The following is a 13,549-nucleotide window of genomic DNA, read 5'->3' on the forward strand; positions in this document are numbered from 1 at the left end:
TGAAAAAGGTTGTTTTAAGGCGAATAAAATGTACATTAATCCCTTGTAAATACTAGAAATGTGAGAGGATTTCGTAATGCTTTTAGGGACATAATTTTGGACAGATTTTCACATTTTACTATGGTTGGATGAGATGAAAATTTTAATCTGAAAGAGAGACTAGTTTCATTATCTTAGTTTCCGATGTTAACCTTTAATTTCTTTGTTTCAGAGAAGAGATGTGGAGTCCCAGTCTACGAAAACCAATTTCTGGAACAGACATGGCTTGTGGTGGACCATGGGCATTGATCTGCCTCTCCTCCTTATATGTAAGTACCCAACTTTCTTGTGGATTTAGCTTGTAATAAGAACAGTTGAGGTCATAAAATTCAGAGAAAAAGATAAAGTCAACAACATGGATATTAATGTTAAAACGTTGTGCAAAAATAAACTTTTAGGGATATCTTGAGAAAGCCTGTAGGCACCTATCCTCATGTTTCTTGGAAAGCAAACAAAAAGAAACTCTAAACTGCTTTAACTCTAACTTTCAATGGAAAATTGCCTTTAAAAATATTAGTTTACGAGTATAAGTTTAAGCTATTATTATACCCAGGCCGCATCGGTCGTGAGGAGGCGCCCGGGTGTCACCATTGTGCGGACAGCCCCGAGGACACGGTGGACCACACAGTCCAGGTGTGCCCCGCATGGGAAGGGCACCGCCGAGTCCTCGTCGAGGCTTTGGGCGGCGGTGACCTCTCGCGTCCGGCCCTGGTTCAGGCCATGGTCCGGGGCGAGAGGGAATGGGATGCCGTCGCCTCCTTCTGCGAAGCGGTCATGCTCGAGAAGGAGGAGGCGGAACGCCAGAGAGTTCGCACCTCTCATCCCGGCCGCCGCGCTGGACCAGGTAGACACCATGGGCGCCGGGTGTCGCGAGATGACTCCCGGCCACCGTAGGCGTGGGTCTGTGGGCGGTGAGTTCGGGTGGCTCATCGTCCCTCTGTCTTCCTAGACGACAGACCCGTGTCGACGGCGCGCGTTGTTCCACGCGCTCCTCAAGAGACGTCAGCAACCCAGCGGGGCCCAGCAGGGGCAAGGCCTGCCGGGGCTGCGGGTTGTTCGAAAGAGATACCGCGGCCCTGGTACATAAAAGGCCTATGACGGAACACGACGATTTTAGTCAGTAAGAGTCTGACTCCCTCACCGCTGCTAACCCACAGCGGGAGGGGTCATTTGATGATTTTACGTCGATAAAAAACATGTAGGAAACACATTCTGCGAAAGAGCGAGACGTTTGTACGTAATTACCAACTACCAATAAAAGTTATAGCAAGATATAAAATACACTACATTATGTTCTTCATAGCCTAAATACTACTATTGAAAGTACCACCGGTTATAGGGGTCAATGTGACTTCCATATCGTTTATTTCAGTAAAAACAGTTACATCTTTATTTTATTTACGTTTACACATTGCTTATTACTGTCGTTAAGCGAATATCAGGCAGTTTCTCTTACTTTATATTAACTTCGTGTGTGGTATCAGAATTGTACAGTCAACTTCAGGTCAGTGGTAACAGTTTTATAGGAAAATCGTATTTATTATTATTGAGTTAAGGTGCATGACAGTTACCACTGATGTGCAGTCTACCGTACCTATACCTTGTACTGTATAGTCAAAGAACTTTTGCGATCCGAAGTTAGTTACCATAGTGACTTCATGATGGTGAGAATGTAGGTACGACCAAAACGCGGTTTGGCCGCTTTCTGTTGCAGTTTACAGCTCTGTCAGTCAGTGCAATAAAGCCTAATTTACCTTGAAAATTAACAGCTGTCAAGTACACACAAAATTTATAGGTACAGTCAACTTCAGGTCAGTGGTAGCAGTTTTATAGGAAAATCGTACTTATTACTATTGAGTTAAGGTGCATGACAGTTACCACGGATGTGCGGTCCACCGTACTTAATAGATGAGCATACATTTTGACAGTTGCTCAATCATTAATAGCCAACTTCAGATCATCAAAGTTATTTGAAGAAACCTGTATTCGCAGGAAGCGACTGAATAACCATGCATCCCAAATAAATCGAATAAATTATTGGATTAATTGATATTGGACTAATAACGGACGAAAATAATTAAGGAACACGAGTAAAATAAATATTGATGACCATAATCTGTTGACTACCAAAAATGGCTGCCGTTTCATTGCAACGAAGACAGATATAATGTTGCCAGTAATAATAAATTGGGCTGATTTATTTTGAGACTGGAATTTGTGAATGCTGGATTTTGAACTTTGTGGTTTAAAGAATTAAATACATTTTTGAATGTGCAGTTAAAATTAAAGAAAAATATCTCGTGCATTTTATTTATTTTTTTGTATTAATCCAACTAGGTTCATGCATATTTTTTTAAGGGCTTTGCTTATAATATTTAACTACTAAAATTTATTAATTTATTTTATCTGAACATCTTATAACTGTTGCTGGTATTGCTAATATAATTTGTCGATCGAAAAAATATAAATAAAATGTACAACATGCGGTAGGTCATTTTAAAGTTATAGAGAGGAAAGTTATATTAGTCCAATCAAAATGACTGTATATGGTAAAATAAAATTACCTGCAAAACAAATAAGGGACTTTATTATTAATAAAAACGTCATTAAACAATTGCTTCAGGAAAACTGAAGGAAAACCTCAATAAACGTGGTAACTAGAGGAACTTATGTATATTTAATTTATATACTAAGGACAACATCGTAAACAAGTTATTATTTAAAATTAATTTATTATAAGTAATAATGGGTATAATATAAATTTATAAATTATTAAAAAATTTATTATTATTTATAAAATTATATAATATAAATTTATAATATAAATTTATTATAAGTAATAATGGGTCTGTGTTTCGGATGGCACGTTAAACTGTAGGTCCCGGCTGTCATTGAACATCCTTGGCAGTCGTTACGGGTAGTCAGAAGCCAGTAAGTCTGACACCAGTCTAACCAAGGGGTATCGGGTTGCCCAGGTAACTGGGTTGAGGAGGTCAGATAGGCAGTCGCTTCTTGTAAAGCACTGGTACTCAGCTGAATCCGGTTAGACTGGAAGCCGACCCCAACATGATTGGAAAAAAGGCTCGGAGGATGAAGTAATAATAATTATTATTTTAATATGCATTCATTTTCTGTACCTAAACTTTTATATATCTCCTCCATATTCCTTATTTAATAAGAACTGTGTGTTTTTTGCTATATTAAGCTTCTGTAAGAAAAAATGTAAAGGTAACAATCAATTAAAAATAGGTTAATTATTCTGCATGGAAAGTTTTAAATAAGTCAAGAAAAAAATACTACAAAATGCACTTAATTAATGAAAACGGAGAACCGTTATTTTTTATTACCTATACCTATTAGAAAAAAGGGGTAGTTTTTAAGAGAAATAAACAACAGTGTTTGTTATTATGCACCTGTAAGGAAACTTTATTGTTCTAGTTTTATTATGAAACTTAGTCATAGGGATAATGAATTTGTCAATACGCCGTCTCAGTGCACTGAAAAACATGTTTTTACTAAATCATCACTCGTTTGCTTAACCAAGTCCGTTATAACAAGGGCTACTCACTAATCTAACTTTGTCTACTACAAATTATGTATACTTACAATGAATTGATATTAGGCAGTCGCTCCTTGTAAAATACTGCTGCATCGAGTTAGTCTGGAAGCCGACCCCAACATAGTTGGAAAAATGCTAAGCAGATGATTAACAATAAAATGTCAGTAGCGTATTTCCAAACAAGAACATTTTGTGTGTTCTCCAAATGATTAATTAACAACTCACAAAACCGAGTAGTCCATAAAATATCTTCAGAACACAAAATAAAAAGAACATCCACTTTTGTGAACAAAAATAAAAATAACTTCAAAACATGTTACCCGTGACCAATAAATGACAAACTTTTGAAAATAATAATAAAAATAACTAATTATCTGGAAAAAAGGTAAAAAATATTTTTTTCATGAAACACACGTGGTTCACCCCACTGTGTGTGCTTAGGGTTGTCACGCACGATTTAGAGCTTATTAACATAAGTTAATTCAAAGTGTTTTTGACTGAAGCCTCTGAAATATTTGGACTGAAGACTCTGTTTTACGTATTTTTTTAAATACACAAGACTGTAAGGAATATATAGGCTAAAAAATTTTTCTTAGAAGAAGTGCCTGATGGTATATCATAAAGAAATGATTATAGTTTATGAACACCTCTACTATCGTCATTGTAGCTCATCTTACAAATAATTAACATGCAAAATACTTCACGTGCTTAGAATAACAATAAAAACTAAGTACACGCTCATAAAGATTCGCATTTATTGACGTCAAATACGCAGTAAACTAAAACGGTACTTGATAGACGGCGCCTATGACATATCGTCAACAACGAGTTCCCATAAGTAGTTAATATAGAGGCGTTTAATGCGTCATTTAGGGTAAAAATATATACCTGATAATATTACTTGAATTACCTACGTAGGTACTCAAAGATTTCCGTTACATACCTATACAATAAAATAAAACATGAATTAAAATAATCTCAATACTATACGTACTTCCAAGAAGGTAATGAAGAAAGTAATTAAAAAAACATTCAATAAATAATAATTAGGTACGAGTTTGCAGCTGGCAACACTCGCCGCATGTGGCAGAATGCACGCAATCGCAGTCACTGTTTATGAATACGAAAAAAAAAACGGTGTCAACGACCTTTTGACATAAAATGATCGCTCATTAGGCCACCGAGAACATGGTGTTAAAAATAAACTGAAAAATTATGTAATTATTTGCTCTAGTTTAACATCATAATGAAGCTTAGTTATTCGTAGCTACATTGTTATTTTAATCTTATATAATTACTTTTACGTCACGTTATTTTCTACAAGATGTCAATGTCTACAAGTCACATTTTGACATTGTGTCAATAATAGTTATTTATGAGATGTAATTGAAAAATGCAGACTGTGTTAGAAACAAAATTAAAAAATAAGTCAGTAGGAAAATTAAATATGGAATAGAAATATTTCGTAAATATTATTAGAAATTATCTTAAATTTTGTAATAAGTTATATAAAATTAATTTACGTGTAAGTATCTACACTTTCTATTTTAATAAATCTGTCCAATGAAGTAAGTAAAACTCCTTAGGTGATTTCATGAGGTGAGTCGCACAGTTGCTATCCTTTATAAAAAAAATAAAATATTTTCTTAAAGTATCAAAATCACTAACTGTTTATAAGCGATACAAGTTAATTGAAAAACGAAGCAGCTAATTTAAAATCATGTTATAAGCAATACGTTTTAAAATTGTATCGATAAGCGCATCTTCATCTTTATAAGGCAGCAAACATTTTGGCGACTTTTTACGACATGTTGGCGATAACAGAATGTAACCAATCGGGATTCAAACCCCGTTATGGATTAACAACACCAAGTTTTTGGATGTTAACACACATGCCGCCTTTTTGACAGTAATAAAAATGTTTTTTTTTGTTTTCGTTCGTTTTGGGCAGTGTTTTGAAAATGCAGTTTAAAAGTATCGGTCTTATTCCTAAAATAGCGTCTGAATATTTATATCACCGTGAATCTACATAAATAATGCTTAGTACTAAATCACATATTTACAATATTTTCTTTACCACAGTTTATATCAATTATTTTCGCTGAGATAATTAATTACAGCAGCTAAAAGTCGTCTTTACCCTTTTATGTTAACACCCCGTTGCGTCGCCCGCTGTTCGCTCGACTTACAAGTGGTATTTTAATCGATACCTATTTATGGCCGCTCGATTTAACGGTCATTATCGAGTGTAATCGATTCTCGGTTAATTGTTGTAATATTCGGTATCGTGCTGATAATTATAGCTCTCGCCGTGAATCTCACGCATCGATACCATAATTTAAATTAATTTGATTAAAGATAAGCTTTAATAACGAGTTTTCATTTAGTATCCATTAATTTTATGCATACTTCATTATTTTCTTCACGGTTAAGCGACTTTTCTCCCCGACGTGATTCTGTCAACAACGCCATCTGTTGTCGAGTAGCGGCAACTTTTACATCACTGACAAAAAAAACGAAATTAACGTTGCTACAATTTCCCTTGAAAACATATACCTATAAATATGTACAATACGACTCACAGTGCTATTAACCAATTAAAATTCCAATCAACCTTTTTCAGTAGGTATTGCTAACGTTAGCAATTTTCCAATTACGCCCTTTTAATACACATGGCTGTCTAGAACGTGCTGGACCACGCAGCAGGCCCACGTGGGGCCCAACGTGGGTCCCATCGTGGGGCCCAACGTGTCGGATGCACTGCAATTGGTCTAATAGTGCAGTTGCGTCACGCCTTGTAATCGACTCCCGTGCATCTTGAGTGCGTTGCACGAGGTGCATCATGACCTGAAGATGGGTTACGTAATACTTGGAGCTCGTGTAATATTACTGGCTATCAGGAACAAAAAACATTTTTAATCGATCAAAGAATAGGTATAAAAAAATACAATTTGAAAAAAAAAACATTCGTGTGTCCTACAAAAATTCATTGACTCGCCGCTTTGCAAGTCTTCCGCATCATAATATCCAGGAACTCCCAAACCCTACTCATCTAAACACCTTGAAATCCTGCATCATTACACCAATAGAATCACTATTCGGCACCAACCAGCGTAACTTGACCCGCGGCGAAATTCGGAAATAACTTCAACTGTGACAATTTTGGGAGTCGCTGTTAGAAGTAGCGACTTCGCAAGTGTCAGGATATACTGGTAGTAGTCTATTCCTGGTAGTCTGACATTGACTTTGAACCCATTATTTTGGGGATTGGTTAATATATGGTTTGAAGGAGGGCGACGGCCATTGCGATTGCGAAATTGTATAATAGCCTGTTAGGTAATACTGGAGTAGATTTGAGGTTCGTTCCGGGTTCTTTTATGAATGGTTTTCCTTTTCCTACTACGTTTAGTGACGTGTTCGATGTAAAACTCGAGGTTATGGTGTTCATCTTACCTTGAGCAGCCATCCTCGTTTTAAAACATTTGTAAAGCTATAAGTGACTTTATCCATACTGACATTATAAAGCTGAAGAGTTGGTTCGCTTGAACCCACTAAATAATTTCAGAAACGATTGAACCGACTTCAGTTTGATATCGGGGCAGATTGCAGGCTACTTTTTATCCGAGTGCCTAGATTAGTTCTTACGGGACGCAGGTGAACCCTCTGGCTTACTTATAAATGCTTATTATTTCAAATTCAATTTAATCGATTGATTTCAGGTGAACAATTAAATTAAACCGGTAAATAATTTACGTAGACAAATCGTTATTTCCTGTTAAAATTATATCTAACTAATATATTAAACTTCCTGAAATTATAATTATTTAATTTTAATGAATTAAGTTAGTACAATTTATTAGGCGGACAATTTAATTAGGATTTAAATGACAATGCCTGTTGACGTAAAGCAAAAATTATCTATAACCAGCGCACACGCATGTTTGTTTTAATTTTCCTTACACTGAATGAACTTAGGTTTGATATGCATATAAGGTTGCAGTTTTAATAGGTATAATTATTATTTACCTACAATTAATTAAATTAATTAGACTGTGACTGGTCTGTCGTAGTTATTGTTTGGATGTAACGGTGTACTTTCTTTTTAGTAATATTATAAAGCTGAAGAGCTTGTTTGTTTCCGAATTAACAAAAAACAGTGCTAGATATCCATTCATTGAAGAAGGTTATAGGCTACTTTTACATCTACTAATTATGTTATTTCTTCTTCTGCAGTGCTAGCTCTGATTGGACTATTCGAGATGGGGGTGATTCCGAACCATAAGGCTGGCTTCTACTGCAACGACCCAGCTTTGAGCTTCCCCTTCAATGGAGACACTGTCACCTCGCAAGTCCTGGTTTCTACGTTGCTGATAATGCCTATTGTAATTGTAAGTATAGAATTTGTTGACTTTGTGTTAGTTAGGATTTCTTGGTTAAATTAGAATAAGTAAAACGCTATTGAATTTTAACTAAAACTGCAATTTTTTTACGAAATCTTTTAGCCTAGCCTTTTCCCAAACAATATGTTGGAGTCGGCTTGTTCATGCATCTAAATTGCCCCAGTTTTTTTAAATTCCTAATCATGAAGCTATTTACACATTGCCTTTACGAAATTCCCCCATTTGCTCATTGATGTGGTCGTGACCAAATAAATTAAGTCACCTGGTTTGTCACAGAAGTTGACGTAGGTAGCTTACGGTTTTTGCCGTGACACATTAATAAGTTAAAAAACCATTCTTTTCATTACAGGTTGCTATAACGGAGTACATATTCTTAGCAGCAGATTTCTCTCAGTCAAGAATTCTTCAGACCTGCAAGAATACGTTCTATCTATACAGAACTTATGTCTACGGTCTTCTCATCAACTTGTGTGTTGTTGAGGTCATGAAGGGTCTCGTTGGCAATCCGAGACCCACCTTCTTCGACCTATGCGAGCCTGATGCTGCCAAGACTTGCAAAGGGTGAGATTTTTTTTTCTCCATTTTAAAAAGCTGACGTATGGCAATAAATGTAACTAAGTACCTACATGTAAGCTTTTATCGTCGTGCTTCAAGTACCTACTTGGTTCCCTCAGAACGACCGCAAATGCGACACGGGAAACAAAACAGCTGTAAGAAAATAATTTCCACTTTACGTCAGGTTTTTATCTCTTTATTGACGTAACAAAAAGATGACAGGTCCCCAGGGTCCGGTCACTGACTGTCCATTTTACGACATCCGCATTTAAACAGCAATAAATATACATACATACAAACAACTCGTAGGAGTGATACATTTGACATTGAGTGATCTTGAACCAAGTCTCGGACTACTTATCTAATCATAGGATTAGCGTGGACCCATCAAATTGTCAATCAAGATGGAAATTCATGAGAGTATTGACACTGTTGGTCGTAAAGTCCCATCGGATTGTTCCTAAATTGAAGGAAATGAGACAGTTATAGGCTTAACTGTTGATGATAAAATGTTGGGTGACAATCATGTTATATACTAAAGTACTGTTGCTTTGTCATTTGATTGACCATTTGTTGACAATTCAAAAGTAATTGTGCCTTCAAATGGTCTTCAAAAATAAGACTTATTTGGACACAGTGATCCACCTGTTTTGGTTATTTTAGTTTAGTTTTGTTAAAGCTGGTTGTGGGAAAAATAATGTGACCTAAAAAAGTACCCTTTGAACAATTTTTATGACTTATTTACTAAATAAAAAATTTTATTGTTGCAGATCTGAGTTCGTGGCTGAATTCAAGTGCACGTCCCAGCGTTTCTCGAGCTGGTACCAGATGGATTCGTACCGCAGCTTCCCTTCAGGACACACCTCCATGTCTGTCTACTGTGGACTCTTTATCGCGGTAAGTTTTAAAGCCATTAAAATAAGTAGGGCATCTAATGTTAACGTCTGAAAGGGAATATCATTTTTTTTGCCATACGCTCGCATTTTATACCACCCATTAGAAGTCACTGTACTCGATTGAGTACAGTACACTCAATTCCTAAAATATAGGAATAATAAGTGTACAAAGGCCACAATATATACATAGGTATAAACTGTTAACTTCATACAATGCATAATGCATCTTGGTATAATCAGATAAGCAAACTTTTCACTCTGGTTCAACGAAGTACCTCAATACAACTTACTTAAAACCAATTGAATTAAACAGATTATTCCTAGTTACAGTAAAAGCAAGAAGAAGTTCACTTTACAATCAATTTCTGTTCAGTCCCTTGTTATTTCATATTCATAGTTGTCACGATTTTCTAACAACAAACCTCTTTACAGTGGTACCTCCAACGCCGCGCCTTCAACTGGCGTCACCGCACCATCTTCCTGGTTCCTGTGCTGCAACTCCTCTGCCTCACCTATGCGGCTGTCTGCTCGCTCACCAGAATCACAGATCACAGACATCACTGGTGGGATGTGTTGGTCGGCGCCATTATCGGTGTTGCTAGTGTTTATTATGCTGTAAGTATTTTTTTAATTAAATGTATTTTATTTCAAGAATTGTTGAACTGTAAATTGGTAGTATCAGATATTAGACACGAATATTAGACATTTAAATAAAACTATTTTTACGGTTTTTTTTTCAAGCTTTGAGGATTTTTCTGGGATAGAGTTTTCATGATGATGAGAAAGATTATGAAAAAAAAATTTTACAATTGGTTAGGCGGCAAGATCAGGTATTGTAAGCGTGTTTAAAAATCGCAAACTTATAATCTGATAATAATGATGATTGTAGTAAAAATATTGATAATCAATTCTATTATTTCTAAAGATACGAAAGAAACTCACGTGCTGCTAATTCATAAAAATTATTACTAATAGATAAAGAAACAAAAACCTACTTCAAATGTGATAGCCACTTTTCCGCATTTTTTATATTTACCTATTACATTTATTTAATTATCTTCTTTTCCTTCACAGGTCATAATCAGCTCAAATTTCACTTACTACCACTCAAGAGCTAGCGATGCGAAGTCAGAAGAAAGCAGAAGGACCATGAGGACTTTGATATACGACGAGCAACGACCGGTGACAGTGCCGTAGTGTTGTGAATATTACCTTAGGACTCGATAACAAATTGTAGAAGAAAAAAAATAGGAAAATAGTACTTAAAAATGTGGAAGGAATGGTAGGTCTATTAGACCAGAAATAATAGGTTTTAGCCATGTAACTCTTTAGGCATCGTTCAGACCAAACGTATTGTCGGCCGCTGACTGTGAGCGCGCGTTACGCAGTTTATTGCTTTTCCATATACATTGAAATTGTCGTTCACACCGAACCGACTATACGCTGTTACGTCGTCTGTTGTAGCTGACTCTCAGTGGCCGATTATTTTACTACGCGACTATGCACGGCGGACGCGGATTGACTACGCGGACGCAGTTGCCGAATAGCGCCGCTCCGCCGCGTACGCACCGCCGCGCCTCGGTACAGCACGTCGATAATTAGTGTCCCTTTGATATAAACTTAAACGTATTAAAGATAGTAACTCATCGAATGTTTTACTGTCATACGAAAATATTTCTTAACTTATTTGGATAAAGTCTATATTCGAAATAAATATAAAGTATGAAATTGACCAAGAAAACATCTCTTCAAATTGAAGGGATGTACCCACAATCTCTTCTTTTTATTATTGTCGTCTTCCTCTAGAGCTTCGCAAATGGCAACTATCTGAATGCGCATCATTTAATTGAAATATCAGTAAAACGTCTGATTTGAAAAAAATTAATTAAGCTAGTTTTATCGTTTATAAAATACTACGAGCAACTTCAAATACTGAGCCCTTTTATGTGTAGAATAGTCAGCCGCTCAGCGTACGCATATAGTGTGAACCTACAAGAGCCTATTCTTTTGTTCACACATGTAGCGGATCGTACGCTATAGCCTATTGTCGGCTTGGTGAGTACGCGTTCTGCAGATTGAGTCGACGTTCACACTGGGGCAGACAGTGAGTATACTCACAGTCAGCGGCGGACAATACGTTTGGTGTGAACAATCCCTTAAATATGTCATTATTTGGTTTTGACAAAGATTTGCAAAGAGTTTGCAAGTAACGGGACCAAGTTTTTTTCTGGGACTCGAATTATTTATAGAAAATAATGTCGTCATTGTTTTTCTGTCTCTGGAGCGATTTCTTATAAAGTCATGAATATCGTAATTTTGCGTGTTAAGTAAAATATCGTTATTCTTGATTTTATTGCAAAAAATGACTTAAATATTATGGTCGAAAAAAAATAGCAAAAATGTTAACAAAATGCAACTTATTACCCGCCATATTATAGTTTAGACATGAGTTCAGTCACGCGAACTTAAAGTTAAGTTTATGTTACGTTAAAGCATTTTATGTCAAACCCACAACTATCATGTAAATACTATTATTGTGGAAATAAGTTATTTATTAAGCACCATGTGACAGGTATACAATTTTGTGTCAGAATGCATTTTGTATGCAATGCAAGAAATATAAATTACCTTACCTATACAGAAATTTGCTGTCTAGTTTCTAGCAAAATATAGAATCTATGACATAACTTTCAGATTGCCATTTTGGTTTGGAGAAGTTATTTATGTAGTATTGATAGTTGTATTTTCTTGTGTAAATAGTAGAGTTTTTCCCCCTAAAGATAAAAATATTGCTTGAACACCGATGTGTTCAAGCAATATTTTTATACCAGCAATATTTTTTTTTTAGTATTTTTTACCCATACTCGATAGTATGGGTAAAAATACTCCTTTTTTTGCCCGACAACTAAGAAGGGTTATCTTTTTCCTACCAATAGGATCGGTATGCTTTTACTTTGAAAAACATAAAACTTACTTTTCTCCAATCTCCAAGTTAAAATAAATAGTGTTTTTAGTGACAATAAAATGACAATGCATTATATGATTAAGTATACCTTTGTAGTATTAAGTAGCTGTACCTTGGTACTATTTATTATATTTTGGAAATAGTTAGATATATCAGTATTAGTAGAAAATTAAAAGACAGCGAATGCGATGAATTTGTGTTTAGTAGAAAAATAACTTTCGTTATAAAACGAATAATACTGTGTAAGTATTTCTAAATAATAACTGAGAACTGTTACGTTTTTGTTGAATAAAATGAATAAGAAATATACCTACTGTATTATTTTAGTCCCAAAGAGAGAATAGAAGGGAGATTTGACCCCAGACCTATTATGAATTAAAACATATTTTTTTTATTTTTTTTATTAGCCTATGCTGTCCCACTGCTGGACAAAGGCCTCCCCCAAAGCCTTCCACTTTTCTCTATCCATCGCTGCTTGAGGCCAGTCCGAGAGGAAGCTGTCCAAGTCTTCCCTCCAGCGTTTCCTTGGTCTCCCTCTCGGTCGCTCCATCCTCCGGGATCCACTTTGTGGTAATATTGGCCCACTTGTCCGGGTGCCCAATCCCACTTCAACTTTGCATACTTATTGCCCACATCGAGTATGCCCGTCTTGGACCGGATAATGGTGTTGCGTATCCGGTCGCTAAGCTGTATGCTGAGCAGGCTACGCTCCATGCTTCTTTGGCATACTTTTAGCCTGGACTTCTGAGATTCGGTCAATTAAAACATGTAACTAAGAAATATAAATTATTAGAAAAGGTTTTCATTCAAAAACTTTTCAGGCATAAAGAGTTACTGATAGGTACACAAAAAGCTCAAGAAAGAACATGATGGTGGGCTTAAGTCACTAAGAGTTTGACACTCCCTCACGCTGCACTCGCGGCTGGTTATAGGAAAAGTTATAAGTATACTAAATGCCTGATGGGAAGTAGAAGTAGCTACCTACGTAAACTTAATCGAAAATCTCATACACAAAAAAAACATCAATATTACAAAAGCATAAATAAATATTCTTCAAACCATTTTACCTTGAACAATGTATTATGTAGGTAATAGGCGCAATGGAACACTCCAGTCCCTTCGTACCCAAGGACCC

General features: G+C 36.0%; 1 protein-coding gene across 3 annotated transcripts in view; it reads left to right on the plus strand.

Moving 5' to 3' along the window:
* The window catches only part of LOC135117883 (phospholipid phosphatase 2-like), a 35,902-nt gene extending 23,209 nt beyond the window's left edge, over positions 1-12,693 (plus strand). For 2 of the 3 annotated variants that reach the window (XM_064038291.1, XM_064038292.1), the window contains exons 2-7: positions 212-308; positions 7,832-7,986; positions 8,348-8,559; positions 9,324-9,450; positions 9,882-10,064; positions 10,524-12,693. In XM_064038291.1, coding sequence (XP_063894361.1) covers positions 212-308; positions 7,832-7,986; positions 8,348-8,559; positions 9,324-9,450; positions 9,882-10,064; positions 10,524-10,646 — 897 coding nt within the window. In that variant the 3' untranslated portion in view covers positions 10,647-12,693. The remainder of the gene's footprint in view (positions 1-211; positions 309-7,831; positions 7,987-8,347; positions 8,560-9,323; positions 9,451-9,881; positions 10,065-10,523) is intronic. The other variant, XM_064038290.1, reaches the window with a different exon arrangement.
* The last annotated feature ends 856 nt before the right edge of the window (positions 12,694-13,549 follow it).

This window comes from Helicoverpa armigera, chromosome 15, assembly GCF_030705265.1.
Source record: "Helicoverpa armigera isolate CAAS_96S chromosome 15, ASM3070526v1, whole genome shotgun sequence".
NCBI lineage: Eukaryota > Metazoa > Arthropoda > Insecta > Lepidoptera > Noctuidae > Helicoverpa > Helicoverpa armigera.